Here is a 16,526-nt window from a genome sequence, read left to right on the forward strand (position 1 = left end):
GCGTTCGCCGTGCGCCGCGCCTCCTGTCAGAGGCAGCCATTGTTCAGCCGGTCGCGCAGGCGGCTCCGGGCTGGGCTGGTCCTGCCCGCCTCTCCAAGTCCCTGCCCCTCCTAAAAGCTGGGAGAGGGGGCCAGTCCCTGGCGCTGCGCACTCGGGCTCTCGGGTGCAGGCCACCATGAGCAAACGGAAGGCGCCACAGGAGACTCTCAACGGGGGAATCACCGACATGCTCACAGGTTAGCCCCGCGCCGGGAGCCGCCGGCTTCCTCCTTTCCTCCCACCCCATTGCCTTCCCTACCTTTTCTCCTGTCCCGACAGCCCAGTGGATGGGATCCGCCCCTCGCCGCAGGTAGTCTTCCGTGTAGATCTTTCCGCGCAGGTGGCGGGTGGCGGGTGGCTGATTGTCAGCGCTGCTGGGGCACTGTCACCGCTTGGGCTGCCTTTGGCCTGGCCCGTGTAGAAGTGGGGGGTCACCGCCCTTTAAGATTAAAGGCTGTTACTTCCCCTTATGGGAAACGCGGTTCTTCTTTGTTTACTCGTGGTTCTTGTTCACCCGAGCCTCTTGTTGCCTTTTCAGAACTCGCAAACTTTGAGAAGAACGTGAACCAGGCGATCCACAAATACAATGCTTACAGGTGCGACGGGCCATTATTCGCTGGGAACATGCGTTCTGGGCTGTGTGGCAATTAAAAGGGCCGAGGCGCCAGTGTACATTTGGGCCATCTGCAGGAGGCGAAAAAACACAAAAACTGAGGGCATTGACTTTGTGGTGGTACCTTACTGCAGTATTTTGGGGGAACTTGGGCAGAGCCCTGTAGGATCAATTCCCAGTTCTGACTGGAAATAGGCAGATTTCCTGTCATTAAACATGAATTACTGAAAAGACAGTTTGACTGTAACATAATGAAAGACAGTGGATGAGGTCTGTGCAGCGAAGTAGATGTGGTTCAAGGAATCACACTTTTCCATCTGGTTGGTCTGTGTCTTATCCTGTCACCTTTTTGGATCCCAGCCTTGTTCATCTCACCAGGGGCCTTATCCTAGGCATTATTCCCACACCCACCTGCTTCTGATCCTTGGCCTATAAACATGTCCAAATACCTCAGCTTTAAAAGCAAAAACAAAGCAATCTTCTTAACTTCCCTCTAGCTAGTACTTTATCTCTTTCCTCCGCTTTACAGTTAACCTTCTTGAATAATCTGTGTTCCTTGCCTGGACTTCTTAATTGCTAGTCATTTCTTATCTCATTAGTATAATTTCCATTCTACCCACCCTCTGAAAATGCTCTCGCTTACATCTCATCTTACTGGACTCTCAGTGACATTCACTACTAGCTCATTCTATTCATATCTTACCCTTGACTTCCGTGATGGCACAGCCTTCTGTTTTCACATCTTCTATTTTACCTTTTAATGTTGGTAATTCCCAGAAGTCTGCCCTTTACTCTCTTCTATCACTTTCTTGGCAATCTTACCATTCCTAGTGGCTTTGGATACTGATTATGTAAATGACTCCAAATATGTATCTTACTGGGCTTTTCTCCAGATTTTTAGGTCTGTATCACCTTTATCTTTACTTTTTCAAAGCTAAATTCAACTCCCTCCTTCTCCTTCCAACCAGCATAATTAAAAAAGGATTAAACTCTCTCCTTTACCTCCTATGACTGTCTCTGTAAAATAATTGTACTATCATCCACACATTTGATGATCTAGAAATCAGAGATACATTCAACCCTATTATTTGAGTCACAGCAGGCTTCAGAGAGGAAGTGTTTAGTTTTGAATGAGCCCATCAAGGGATAAGTGAGGGGAAGAACAATTTAAAGACAGGACACAAAATGTGCCAAGGCATTGAAACATGAAGGAGTATAGCATTTTCTAGGAAGTCAGTAATTCAGTTTGCTTAAGAGATATGGTCTGAGTGGGAAATAAGCCTTGAAAAGCAGGTAACACCCCTGCATGCTCCCCCCTTTCCTGATACACATTTCTCTTGATTGTGGCCAAAATATCCTTTTGAAAATAGTTAGGTGATCTTGTCTTTCTTTCATATAAAATAATTAAATATTTCTTCTTTACCTTGATAAATCCCAAATGCATTGTGGCATACAAAAGACCTCTCATGATCTAATTCTTCCCTTTGAGGCCTTGCCACATAGTGCCAGTTATCTGGAACTACTTACCTTTACTGAAACAATTCCCTCCACAAATTGCCCTTAACTTACCTTTCTAGACTCATCATTAGTATAATTCTAATAGATAAGTTGAATCCTAGTCTAATGGTTTATAATAGAATGAAAAACCAAGACTTCAAAGATTATACAATATTTATGCTTTAGACTTAGATGTATTATGGCTTTTTATCAGCATCAATACTAAACCACACTAAGCATTGAGATTATAGACAGGATACCATCAGGATGCTCCCAGGGTGTACCCAGTCTGTCACCAGATTACTGAGCTGGATATGTGTGGAGATGGGCAAGAATAACAGGTCACTCAGCCTTATGTGGAACTGAAATGGGAGCAATGAAAAAAAATAACTGGTATTAAGGACATAGGGGAATGCCGGTTTAAACCATGAATTTAAAAATTGTCATTCTTTAGCCAATTGGGAACCTATAGTCTGAATACTACCAAGTGGCACATTTTTATAAAAGAGAGTTGTGAATAATTTCTAAAAACTAGCTATTAAAAAAAGGTCCAATGATAGTTTCAATTTAATCCCAAAAAGGAAACGCTACTGGGTTCCTGAATCTTCCTAGTTTTACATATACAGTTAAAATCATATTATCCTCAAATGTGAGAATTTTCTTTCCTTTTATTTATTTATATAAAATCATTTTTGATTTGTAATTATAGCCGATATGCAATATTATATGAATTTCAGGTGTACCTCAGACATACAACTTACTAAGTGATCATCCTGATCTATCCTAACCATCTGACACCATACATAGTTATTAGAATATTATTGACTTTATCCCTATGCTGTACTTTACATCCCTATGACTATTCTGTAACTATCAATTTGTATTTCTTAATTCCTTCACCTTTTTCATCCATTCTTTCAAACCCCCTCCCATCTGGCAACTGTCAAAATGTTCTCTGTATCTATAAGCCTGTTTCTGTTCTGCATGTTCATTTTGATTTTTAGATTCAATTGTATTTATTGCCATTTTATTGTTCATATTTTTGGTCTTTTTTTCCTTCTTAAAGAAAACTCTTAGTATTTCATATAATACTAGTTTGGTGGTGATGAACTCTCTTAGCTTTTTCCTGTCTAGGAAGCTTTTTGTCTGTCCTTCAATTCTAATTGATAGCATTGATGGGTAGAGTCATAATCTTGGTTGTAGATCCTTGCTTTTCATCACATCTAAGTATTTCTTGTCAGTCCCTTCTGGCCTTCAAAGTTTCTGTTGAGAAATCAGCTAATAGTCTTATGAGAGCTCCCTTAACCAGTTGCTTTTCTCTTGCTGCCTTAAAGATTCTTTTGTTTTTAACCTTTGGATTTTAATTATGATGTGTCTTGGTGTGGGCCACTTTGGGTTTATTTTGTTTGGAACTCTGTGCTTACAGGACTTACATGTCTCTTTCCTTCACTAGGTTAGGGAAGTTTTCTGTCATTTTTTCAAATAGGTTTTCAATTTCTTGCTCGCTCTCTTCTTCTGGCACCCCCCATTAGGCAAATGTTGGTATGCTTGAAGTTACCCCAGAGGCTCCATATACTGTTCTTATATTTTTGGATTCTTTTTTCCTTTTTGCTGTTTTGATTGGGTGTTTTTTGCTTCCTTGTATTCCAAATTGCTGATTTGATTCTTGTCTTCATCTACTGTACTGTTGAGTCCCTGTAAATTATTCTTCATTTCGGTTAGTGTATCCTTCATTTCTGACTGGTTATTTTTTTATTGTTTCCATGTCCTTTTTTATGGTGTTGAAGTTCTCACTAAGTTCATTGAGCATCCTTATAACCAGTGTTTTGAAATTTGCATCTAACAAATTGCTTGTCTCCATTTTGTTTAGTTCTTTTTCTGGAGTTTTGTTCTGTTGTTTCATTTGGAACATGTTCCTTTGTCTCCTCATTTTCGCAGCCTTCCTGTGTTTTTTCTATGTATTAGGTGAAGCTTCTACATCTTCCAGGCTTAGTAGAATGGCCTAAGGTAGTGTAGGGTCCAGTGGCACAGCCTACCTGTTCACTCAAGCTAGGCACTTCAGGTGCCCCCCCCTTTCCCCGTCTGGGTTGTGTACACCCTCCTTGATTGTACATATAGTTGAGTCTAGATTGCTATTGGCATGTCAGTGGGAGGGATTTACCCCCAGGCCAATCAGCTGCAAGGACTGCCTTCAAGCATCTTGGAGGATTAGCTGTGCAGGGGCCTACCCCATGGAGCAGGCCTTACTTCAATGGGGTTCTGGTGCCTTCTGAGTCCACCCCTTGAGGGTGTTGCTTGTGGAGGTGGTTGGGTGGTGCTTTGATGTGATCTGAAGCTGTCTGTCCAGTTCAGTAGCTCTGGGACCTCCCAGGAGGTATAGGCCACGGTCAGCTACTGCTTGTGTTCTGCCTGGGGCCTCCTGACATGAGCTACAAAGCAATCTGCAGATGGCTGCTACTTGTGCTGGGCTTGGAGATGCACAGGAGAGGCCATGCTGTGAACCAAGGCTGGCTGCTGCTAGTACCAGGCCTGGGTCCCTTAGCGAGAGATAACAGGACAGGGAGAGGCTAGATGCTGCTTGATTGAGAGACTTTAGTAAAGTCTGAAGCATGAGCCAAGTCTGGCCATTCTTATAGAAAAGCCACTGGAAACAGCTTGAGTGGGCCCAAAAGTTGGGTCTCGGAATCACCTGGGTGAGCAAGCAGTGACAGCCAGGTTGATGGAGACTCAGACACGGCACTACGTCCAGCTCTGTGGAGAGGGCTCAGCAGAGGAACAATGGCTCTGCCAGTATTTCTGTCTTGAAGAAAGCTGCCCCTCCAGTCCTCTCCCTGATGCCAGACAACTTAGTTCCTCCCCGTATTTCCCTGGTGTCCTTCAAGCTGCTGCCTCAGCATTGGAGCTCAGAGGGAGTGAGTCTGAGTAAGTCTGTGTATGATCCCTTTAAGAGGAATGCCTGGGCTTGTGGCAGCCCTCCATCTTACTCAGCCACAATCCTAGCTTGGTTTTACAGCCAGAAATTGTGGAGACTTCTCTTATTGGCACTGGAACCCTGGGCTGGGAGGCCTGGTGGGGGCCTGGACCTCTCGCTCCTAAGTGAGATATCCCTCCCAAAATTGCCACATGTGGGTGTGGGACCATTCCATTCTGTGTCACCACCCCTCCTACCAGTCTTGATGTGGCTTCTTCTATAGTATATCCTTAGTTGTGGGACTTTCATTCAGCTAGATTTCAGGCAGTTCTGAATGATTTTTGTTCTTTTGATGTCTTAAATGTAAGGATTTTCAAGATATACTTCTAAAAATTAAAGAGGTAAGTGGTCTCTCAGCTTATCTGTTTTTTATAAGTTTTACACAGATGTGGAAAATGAATGATCTCTGTGAAAGTTTGAGCTGCATATTTGCTTGTATGTGTATTCCGGTTTAAGAAAAATTACGAACTTGTTGGATTTCTAATTTCTAATTTCTTTTGTTTTTTCTTATAGAAAAGCAGCATCTGTGATAGCAAAGTACCCACACAAAATAAAGAGTGGAGCGGAAGCTAAGAAATTGGTAAGTTCAGCAAGCAAGTTTATTGAAGAGTTCACACACGTACGAATTTGATGGGCTCCCATGAAACTAAATTTGCCTCTTTGAAGCTGCCTTGACCCACACAGGCAGATTTCACTGTTACTGATTTCTTAGAACAATATTTATTCTGTTTCAAACATACTTTTTCAAGCTCAAAATGTTTTGATTGGGGGAGAGTGGGTTTAAATATTTTTAAACGTGTGTAATTACAATTTTCTTTCTCTACTTTCTCCATATGTACATGTACTCACTCATTTTCAGTTTTAGTGTAGTCCTGAAGAATAGTATGGTGACAGAGTGGTACCAGCACCTCTGGTCCCCAGCTACCTTTTTCTGACCCAGGTATAGGAATTTACATGAGTTAGTGTTCCCAAAGAGATCTTACCTATTAATAAGCACATGGTTAAACCCCTTTGTATATTATGGCATGTAGCACTGTCCTCTGTAATTTCCATAAAGCCCTGAATGCTAGTAGTGTCACAATTTCTAGAGGTTCACACCTCTTGGTAATTTGTAATAGTATTGTTAAGAATATCCTGGGAAAGTTTACCTACTGATAATCAGATTATTCTCTCTCATCTAAATCTCACTAAAAGATTCTAAGTTCTTCGAAATTAAGGACTATTTCTTATTCACTTTTTTCTTTTTCTTTATTATTTTTTAATCCTTACCCGAGGATATGCTTATTGATTGTAGAGAGAGGAGAAGGGGGTGGGGGGGGGAGGGAGAGAGAGAAAGAGAGAGGAGAGAGAAACACCAATGTGAGAGAGAACATTTATTGGTTGCCTTCCACATGTGCCCTGACTAGGGATTGAACCTGCAACCTAGGTGTGTGCCCTGACCTGGAATCGCACCTGCAACCTTTTGGTGTACGGAATGACACCACAACCAACTGAGCCACACTGGCCAGGGCTTGTTCATTTTTTCTTAAAGATGTCAAACTGACATGGCTTTTGATTAGTCCAGGTCCTGATAGTTATCACCTTTTGTTGTTGTTTATGTGTTTCACAAAAGTCCTCTAGAATTTAGGTATTAATATATGATTGTCCTTAATTTTTTCATAAGAGCCTTCAGAGTGTAAACTATAACTGTCCTTATATTTTCATCTTTTAGAGTCTTAACATTACCATAAACCTTGTACTTTATGACAAAGTCACAGATTATCCACAGTAGTCATGTGCCACATCTTCATCTTGAACTTATTGCTCAATACTAATTATGCTCTAGTATCTAGGTTTTAAATCCTTTGTGCCATATAGTTCTCAACATCAATAGATCCTCCCCAAGTAGACTAGCCAAGTTACAAATGCATTAGACTTTAATTTTAAGTTTCTGTATTGGCGAACTGACTCAGTGTTAACCTTAGGGGCCACTTCTGCTCCCATTCTGTTTCCCCTTAATCACCATTGAATTTCCTTTTTTATGTTAATTGCAAATAGCCAGATCATTTATTAGAGGCAAACTTCTGTCAAGCTCTCATGCACTTCATCTCAAATCTGAGCTTATGGTATATCCCCCAAAAGAATGCAGAGGTACCCAAAATTCCTTTTGCATAAGATTGCACAAGATTCCTTTTGTGTAAATATGAAAATCTCATCTTTATTCCATTTAACTACTTTTTTCCACTATTATTTTCTTTTATTTTTTAAAACATATCTTTATTGATTTCAGAGAGAGGAAAGGAGGGGGAAAGAGAGAGATAGAGTCATTGATCGGCTGCCTAGCCTGCAACCTAGGCATGTGCCCTGACCCCTGTTCTCCTGGATCCTAGGTCGATGCTCAACCGCTGAGCCACGCCTAGCCGGGCTTCACTATTATTTTTAAACAGACCTACTTTCTGGTGCATATGAGTGCTTCTCAATAATTCTAAAAATTTGAAATTTTCAGAATGAGTATTTTGCCTTGTACTCCTTAATAGAAAACAGCCTGGGCCTAAATTGCTTTAGGTCAGTATGTATCTTCTGACATAGAAAATGAGAAACCTGAGCAGTTTCCCTTTCCAAATCTATTCTTATTAAATATTTTTCATTTCTATCTGGTATTTGCTATTTTCAAAACTTGAATACACATTTGGTAGTCTCAGGACACTTACTAAATATTAAATAAATCAAGAATAAAAAAGAGTAAAGAAGAAAAATTCAAAAAGAAAGAAGAAAAATTCAAAAAGAAAGAAAACAAAGCACAAACAAACCAAAAAAGGATATAGCAGGGTGAACTTAGTAGGAAATGCCTGGCACACATGTTGTTATGCATGTTAAACATTTAACTATAAGCATGAAAAAATTCAACTCCACTAATAATCAGAGTTGCAAATAGTGCCTAAAACAAGGTGCTGTATAGTGCTTATTAAATTATCAAGTATAGTATGCAATATTGATAAAGATGTGGGAAAAAGACTCATTTACTGCTGATCATAACATTGGTTGGTTATAGCCTTTCTGAAGGATAATGTGGCAGAATGTTGGAAAAATGTATATTTTCTTTGTCCCAGCAATTCCACGTTGATGAATTTATACTAAGGAAACCAGTAGAGATGTATGTAGACAAAGATTCATTAGTTCATAATTTTTCAGTACCTGTATGTCAGGTATTCATCCGGGTGCTAGGGATAAAGCAGTGAAGAGACAGGATCTCTGCTCTCTTAGAGCTTCTTACATTCTAGAGCAGTGCTGTCCAGTATGGTAACTGTGATCCATATTTGGCTAGTAAGCTCATGAAATGTGGCTAGTGTGACTAAGGAATTAAATTTTTAATTTTAATTAATGTAAGCTTAAAATTGTCACTTGTAGCTGCTGGCTGCCCCGTTGGACTGTGCAGTTCTAGAGTAGTGGCTTTTAAAGTTTGGTACCTAGACCAGGAGCATCAGTATCACCTGGGAACTTGTTAGAAATGCAACCTATAGAATCAGAAAATCAATGGTGGGACTTGGCATTCTGTGTTATAGTATATTCCCCAGGTGATGCTGATGTATGCAAGAGCTTGAGAACCTCTGTTGCAGAGGAAGTTTATGACAGCATTGTTATAATATAAAAAATGGGAAACCATCTAAATGTTCACCTGTAGGGTTTTTGTTAAGTAAATTATGGTACATTTATACAATGAGATGCTGCAGCCGTTAAAGATATTGTAGTTGTATTTATTGATATGGAAATTTGTTCACGATGTATTTTTAAGTTGAAAAATTTGGCAAAGCAGTATGATTCTGTTTTCGTAAGAAAATAGTATGTGTATACACATATAGTAACTCTGCTTATATATATAAACAAAAAAGTCAATATATAGCAGATATTTTAATTTTCAGAGTGATGAAATTAAGTGATTTAAATATTTTTCTTTGTGCAGCTCTATATTTTCTAATTTTTCTTCAATAAAAGTTAATTTTTAAAAAGCAAGTTGTTTAGAATTGTTTTGCTAGGGTTTCTCTTTTGTCAATCATTTAAGTATTTTATATTTTTACTAGGACTCAATTTTCTTTGTCCTCTGTCTCAAAACCGGTCATGTGGTGATCATTTGTTTTTCATTTTGTACTTTATTTTTTAGTGATTTGGAAATCATATTTATATGACTTCTGTATTTTTAATTTTTTATGTAGCCTGGAGTAGGAACAAAAATTGCTGAAAAGATTGATGAGTTTTTAGCGACTGGAAAATTGCGTAAACTGGAAAAGGTAAAATTTTAACTTATTTGTTATTTGCTTATTTGATTATAGTGTGTCTTTATGGCAACTGTCATGGAGCACCACTGAAGGGTGATTGATGTCACTCATCTAGTGAGACTCAGAAGGCTTTAAGTGTTCTATTTTTAAAAATTTGAATATTCTATAAAATGTTCACTTACTTTATGGGGCACTTAAAGAGATTATCAGCATATATGATAGAGTTATATCCATATTTTCAGTACCATTCAGGAGAGCGATGATAAACTTTGACTAAAAGATGTTATTGTTTAGAATTTCTATGCTTAAACTCTCCCAAGCATTTTTATGGTTTTATTTCATCTTGATGATATTAGTTATATCACTTCTGGTCTTTTATGAATGTCTTTTAAGAGTATTAGATAAATTAGAGAGGAGACATCTTCAGCTGCTCTATTATCACTTATAACCACCTACGTTACATATAAATACTTCTGTAAGGGTTATCCAGGTACATGTAAGTGGCTCTTAAGTCTCTTAGTAGATTAGTATATTTCCAATAAGGTCATTTGAGTCCTCAAAGCATTCCTAAATCATTGCTTTTTTTTCTCTTCTCTTAAAGATTCGGCAGGATGATACAAGTTCATCCATCAATTTTCTGACTCGAGTTACTGGCATTGGGTAAGAACTATTTGTTTCTTAAAATCCTCACCTGAGGATATGTTTTTATTGATTTTAGAGAGAGAGGAAGAGAGAGAGAGAAACATTGATGTGAAAGAGAAACATTGATCAGTTGCCTCCCGTATGCACCCAGACTGGGGTCAAACCAGCAACCTTTTAGTATATGGGACAATGCTCCAACCAACTGAGCCACCCAGCCAGAGCAAGAACTACTTTTTAAGCAGACACAGTAGTAGAGTTGGTTTAATTTATATGTCAGCCAAACTAAAGTACATCCTATCCTGTTTTCCTTCAAAACCTGTACCTCTTCACCTCTGTGCCTTTGCCCATACAGTTTACTCTTCCATGGCTTACATGTCTGAGGCTGCTTCTCTAGGTGTTGCCTCTACTGTGAAAGCTGCATCCAAGGCCAATGTTACCTCCTTTATGAAACCAGTTTGATTCCCCAGCTAGAAATAATTTCTTTTTCCTCTAAACTTCACTAATACTTGCCCTGTGTACATCTTAATACGTTCCCCAGATTAAACCTTTGCTTCTCTGAGCGTATTTATCTTAAGCATTTAAGCTTTTTCCCCATAGCACCTAGCATAGTACTTTATGAATCTGAAACAAGCCTGCAAGGATTTTTTAATGAAGGAATCTTTATCTTGAAATTTGAACTATCATGAAAGGAGGCTTCTTTGACACTAGATAAAGTAAAGATGACATTGAAATATTACGGCTGTAATGTTTTACTTAACTCCCTCTTCATGGAATGAGACATTTTTTAAGATCTATGATGATCCTTTAAACGGCAATATTTTTATGAAAGTTACTCTAAAATAGATTAAATTCTTAAACCCAGTCTACTGAAAATGAGCTTGACTCCTTGGGGACCCAAAGCCATTATAAAATGTTAGTAAAAAATTGTTTTACAGGGCATCTGTTACATTATTCTCTTATTCCAGGCAAGAAAACTGAGTACAGAAAGTGAGATAATTGTGGCAGAATCAAAATTAGAACTCATGTCTCCTGACTCTCATTTCAGTTCTATTTTTTTCTGTGCCACATTGCCTTCCTGACATGAATATCAGTTTCTGTACCATACAGTTTCTGTGAATAGGCTCTTTGTCATTTCCAGTCTCAGTTTAAATATCTCAGAGGCCTTCCCTCACCACCCAATCTAAAGTAGTACCTAGCCACTCTGTCATATTACTGTATTTTAATCTATCTACAAGGTAATTTTCTTGTTTACATATGTGTTTATTGTCTCTCTACCCACTGGGATGTAAGCAGGTAAGACCAAGGCCCTTATTTGTGCTATTCCTGTTGTATTTTTAGCACCTAGAAGTGTATCTGGTACATAATAGGCCCTCAGTAAATCTCACGAATGAATGAACAGTTTTCAAGTGCCTATATGTCTTTTAGACATCTTTTTCATGTCTAAGTTGATGGTTGTATCCCTAGATTAAGGCTTCAAGAATTCTTCTCTTTGGATGAAATTGAACATTTCCAAACTAACCATGCAACATTTTAGCAAGTCTTATTCAGCTCAATAGTAACTCTTTTTTCTTTTTTTTTTAATTCTCACCCAAGGGTATTTTTCCATTGCTTTTCAGAGAGAGTAGAAGGGAGAGAGGGGGAGACAGAGAGAGAGAGAGAAACGTTGATGTGAGAGAAACACATTGATTGGTTCCTTCCCACACATCCCCCACCAGCGGGGATTGAGCCTGCAACAGAGGTACGTGCTCTTGGCCAGAATCAAACCTGGGACCCTTCAGTCCGTAGGCCAATGCTCTAACCACTGAGCCAAGCTAGCTAGGGCTCAACAGTAACTCTTTTTTTTTATTTTAAATATGTCTTTATTGATTTCAGAGAGAGGGAGAGAGAGAGAGAAACATCAGTGATGACAGAGTCATTGATCAGCTGCCTCCTGCACGTCCCCTCCTGGGGATCGAGCCTGAAATCTGGGCATGTGTCCTGACCGAGAATCAAACCTCGATTTCCTAGATCATAGGTCAATGCTCAACCCCTGAGCCATGCCGGTCAGGCTCAGTAGTAACTCTTTATGTCTGACAAGAGAAGACATAATTGTTTGTTGCAAGAATCGTGACTTTTGCTTGATATTGTGATGATGCGTTTCTTTCTATGTAGCCCATCTGCTGCAAGGAAGTTTGTAGATGAAGGCATTAAAACATTAGAAGGTGAGTATGTAATTCCAGGTTAAATGTAGTCCTGACAGACTGTTAATGCTCTAACAAAATAGAACTTGAAAAACCCTTTCTCAATTAGAGATACAAATGATATAATTTCTTTTTAACTCTACAGTAGAGAGTAAATATAAAGAGAAGTTTAAATTCCCATCTTAAACATGATTAGGTTTGTAACTCAGAAGAAAATCAAGAACAGCAAGAAGTAACTTTTGGTTTTAAGGCAATGATTTCATTTGCAGATTTTTAGATGATCTAAATTACCTTTGTTTCTTTAATAACATTTTAAGCAACAAAGTCCTACACACTCAGCTTAAAAGCCAAGTTATGTATATTGACAGATTCTGTAAGAGGCTTGTAATGCTTATTGAGTTTTTGTTTTCAAAGAAGTGATAAAAAAAAAGCTTAAGTAATAATGAAACACTTTACTTAAACCTAATATAGCAATCCTTTAAATATAATTTATTTCTTTATACCTTTCAAGGGCATATATTATATATATGGATTCATTACATCACATCTGGCATTTGGGGTTTAATATTCACAGGTTTAAGTACTTGTAAGCAACCCAAATGGTTAGGTGGACAGGTTTTATAGACTGACCTGAGTTTGAATCTAGTCTCCACCACTTTATTAGAATGAATGACCATGGTGCTTCAGGTTTCTTAGCTACAAAATGGTTTTATAATTTCTGCCTCATATGATTTAATGAAATAAATCATTTTTAGCAGAATGCTTGGTAGCTACTTAAGTACTTAAAAATAGTAACTGACTCTTAAGAGGCATGATGATTTAGTAATATTACTAAGAATTTGTGTGAATCACATGGCTAATGACCTCTGTTATATCTGCATTTCAGAGGGTTTGTGCTTTTCTGCTTTTGGCATATATGGTTTATCTGAGTGAAATACTAATAAAGGGGTTAAGAAGTTGTTTCTCAAAGGTATTCAGTTGCATCCCTTGGGAGTGTGAAGGATCTACTGTAATGGTTTTTACATTATTTCTCAATTCACAGATATGTAATATACTAACTGTCGATAAAGCAAACTCAATATTTTTGTTTCATTTCAGTCATATACTTTAGTGTTTTCTGTGTAAATACAACTATGAGAAATATTAAGTGCTCCGTGTAACATAAAGATGCTTATTTTTCTCCATTTTATATTTCCAGAGAGAATTTATGTGAATATGAGGGTAATTACAGGAATTGCTTTTGAAGCATTCTTATCTTGCTGTCTCTTAACAAGGCTTTCTCTTGCACTCATGCCCAATAAAGGAACATCCAAGTGGAACTAAGCCACTTTTAGATTTAAGAAATGATATTATGATATGACAGTTTTTTACATTAAAAAATAAAGATAACACCACAGTGCACGAATTGGTACTCAATAAATGCTAACTAAATGAAGATGTGAGTAAGCAGATGAACAATAGAAACGAACTTACTCATAATACATTCAGAAGTTGTGGTTACTACTGCTGCTAGTAACCATAAATTAAGCAATATATGTTCTTCTAAGGCTGCTTTTTGCTATAGTCAGTGAAATTTGGTATATCTTGGTGTGTTTTATCTACTATTCCATATAATTAATTTTGATTCAGTAAATAAAAATGATCATGAAATAACTGTTAGGTTTTACTGCATTGATTTGAAGAGTCACTTTTATCTAATTCCTTTTAGGTATACTTTTTATTGTCTTTTTAAAGTAATTTTAATGTATTTTCCATGTAGTTTTTTGTAAAAAGGATCACTGAATTTAGCATTTCCCCCCAAAATTGTTTAAATTAGCATATCAATTTTATTTATCTTCTATACAGATCTCAGGAAACATGAAGATAAATTGAACCATCATCAACGAATTGGGCTGAAGTAAGATGGCAAGTTTTCTTTGACACTGGAGATGTAAAAGGAAAATTTTTATAGCTATTCTTCCATATATCATCATAATTCTTTTTTAAAAAAATATATCTTTATTGATTTCAGAGAGAGGAAGGGAGAGGGGGGGAGAGAGAGAGAGAAACATCAGTGATGAGAGAGTCATTGATCGGCTACAGCCCGCAACCCAGGCATGTGTCCTGACCAGGAATCGAACCCTGATCTCGATCCTAGGTCAATGCTCAACCTCCGAGCCATGCCCAGCTGGGCATAATTCTTTAAACTTAGCTAAACAACCATTTTTCTATTCATAAATACTAAGATTTGTTGCAGACTTCTGCAGAGAATATGTCTACTCACATGTTTTGTTACTGCTTTCTAGTTTGTTTGCTTGTTTTGAGTATTTACCTCATTCTCTTGACTTTAGCAGGGAATTTCCCCTGCAAATGCATAGAACTAAGTGCATCAGTGAGTCAATGGGTATTTATTTTGTGCTTACTTTATACAGAGCACTGCACTAGGTCTGGGGTAAGGATAGAAATAGGCTCAGTGTCGCTCTTATGAAGTTTAGAGTCTACCTCAGAAGATAGGACATGAACTTGAAACACTAAATTTAAAAGAGGAAAAATAAAACATCTAAATAATGGTAAAGGAATAACTAATAGGCATGTTGTATATCAGCACTAACTATTATTTTGTGTGCCAGGTATAATCAGGAACCCCCTTTCTAATTGTTTAAAATACATAGTGCATAAGCTATGTACCTGCATAAGCATGTATCTTTCCTCTAGTCTTATATAGTCTTGTTGGCAATTCAGTCCTAATAATCTGAACTTTTCATTTGATGCCTTACTGTAATATTTTAAACTTACCCTGCCCTTCCAAAAACTTGAGCAGGTAATAGACCAGGATGGTATAGTTCTCACTTTCCTTGCATTTACAGAGGAAATAGAGATCTCCTGAAGAACTTAGTTGTTGTGAGAATTGGTTTTGAACCAGTGCTTTATTCTTAGATGTTATTTCATGCTTAATGTTTTTATAACATTCTTATAGAAGTATAATTCATATACCATACAATTCACCCACCCTAAGTATACAATTCGGTAGTTTTAGTATATTCACCAAATTATACAACCATCACTACACTCAATTTTAGAGCATTTTCGTTATCTCAGAAAGAGCCTGTACCCATTAGCATTCACTCCCCATTTTCCCCAACCCTGTACCTCTACCCCCCAGCTCCTGGCAGCCACTAATCTATATTCTGTCTCTATAGATTTGCCTATTCTGGTCATTTCATATCAATGAAATTATACAATACGTAGTCTTTTGTGACTGGCTTCTTTCAATTGGAAGAATGTCTGGGTTCATTTATGTTGCAGGGTCCTACTAGGATATTTTAAAATACAGTAATTTTACGTGATTTAAGGACAGTAAATTAAAACCCCTTGACTTGTCAATGGGGAGCAGTATAATATGGAAATGTACCAACTTAAATATATTTATTTACTCTTGGTGTGTGAATGTGGTTTATTTATAAATAAGTTTAGATGAAGTATCTGGAATATCAGAAAGGATGGCACTTAAGGATTTTGATCCAAGTTAAGGAATAAACCTTCCCCACCCCCAGTTTTACTGTTGTCTTAATAAATTTTAATCTTGATTTTTAAATGATCTGATAGTTTATAAGGACACTTGATATGGTAGGAAATTAATTTTAAAGAAGATTTAAATGTCACAAAAATCTTGTCTATTTATTCTGTCTTTATAGATATTTTGAGGACTTTGAGAAAAGAATTCCTCGTGAAGAGATGTTACAAATGCAAGTAAGAGTGTGCTAAATTGTATTCTCTGATTAGAATTGACAGTGTCACTCGGTGAAAAGCCATTTTTAGAATACTGACTTAATTTTTCTTCTATTAGGATATTGTACTAAATGAAGTTAAAAAAGTGGATTCTGAATACATTGCTACAGTCTGTGGCAGTTTCAGAAGAGGTAATATACTTCTTAATCTCAGGTTATTCATGCCTTGATGTTCAAGTTGCCTAGTGTATATGAAAAACATGGATTATAAAGATATAATTTGTATTACTTAATAGATTTACTAAGATCAGTAGTGTTAGCTAAGTTTATTTATTTATAGATGGAAATTTATATGAAAAATTAGGAAATTCATACTGAATTTATTGTAGAATGATATTTTAGTGATTAATTTTAGTAAAAATTTATAAAATAATTTTAGGTGTGTTAAAATCCTAATGGTTGTCTGGCTAGGTGCTAGTGAATCTGTGGGTAGTTTTTGTTTGTTTGTTTGCTTTACTTTTTGTATTTTCTAAGTTTTCTGTAATGTATCTAAGAAGAATGTCTCAGAAGCACCAGTTCAAAACCAATTCTCACAACAACCAGGTTCTGCTGATCTCCATTTAT

General features: G+C 37.4%; 1 protein-coding gene across 1 annotated transcript in view; it reads left to right on the forward strand.

Annotated features, from left to right (window-relative positions):
* POLB (DNA polymerase beta) overlaps positions 1–16,526 on the forward strand; it is a 24,963-nt gene continuing 8,437 nt past the window's right edge. Inside the window, exons 1-9 of the mRNA XM_081129138.1 lie at positions 1–236; positions 578–635; positions 5,634–5,700; positions 9,311–9,385; positions 9,975–10,033; positions 12,167–12,216; positions 14,041–14,092; positions 15,870–15,924; positions 16,022–16,094. Coding sequence (XP_080985264.1) covers positions 176–236; positions 578–635; positions 5,634–5,700; positions 9,311–9,385; positions 9,975–10,033; positions 12,167–12,216; positions 14,041–14,092; positions 15,870–15,924; positions 16,022–16,094 — 550 coding nt within the window. The 5' untranslated portion in view covers positions 1–175. The remainder of the gene's footprint in view (positions 237–577; positions 636–5,633; positions 5,701–9,310; positions 9,386–9,974; positions 10,034–12,166; positions 12,217–14,040; positions 14,093–15,869; positions 15,925–16,021; positions 16,095–16,526) is intronic.

Source organism: Miniopterus schreibersii (genome assembly GCF_964146895.1).
Source record: "Miniopterus schreibersii genome assembly, chromosome: 2".
Classification (NCBI taxonomy): Eukaryota; Metazoa; Chordata; class Mammalia; order Chiroptera; family Miniopteridae; genus Miniopterus; species Miniopterus schreibersii.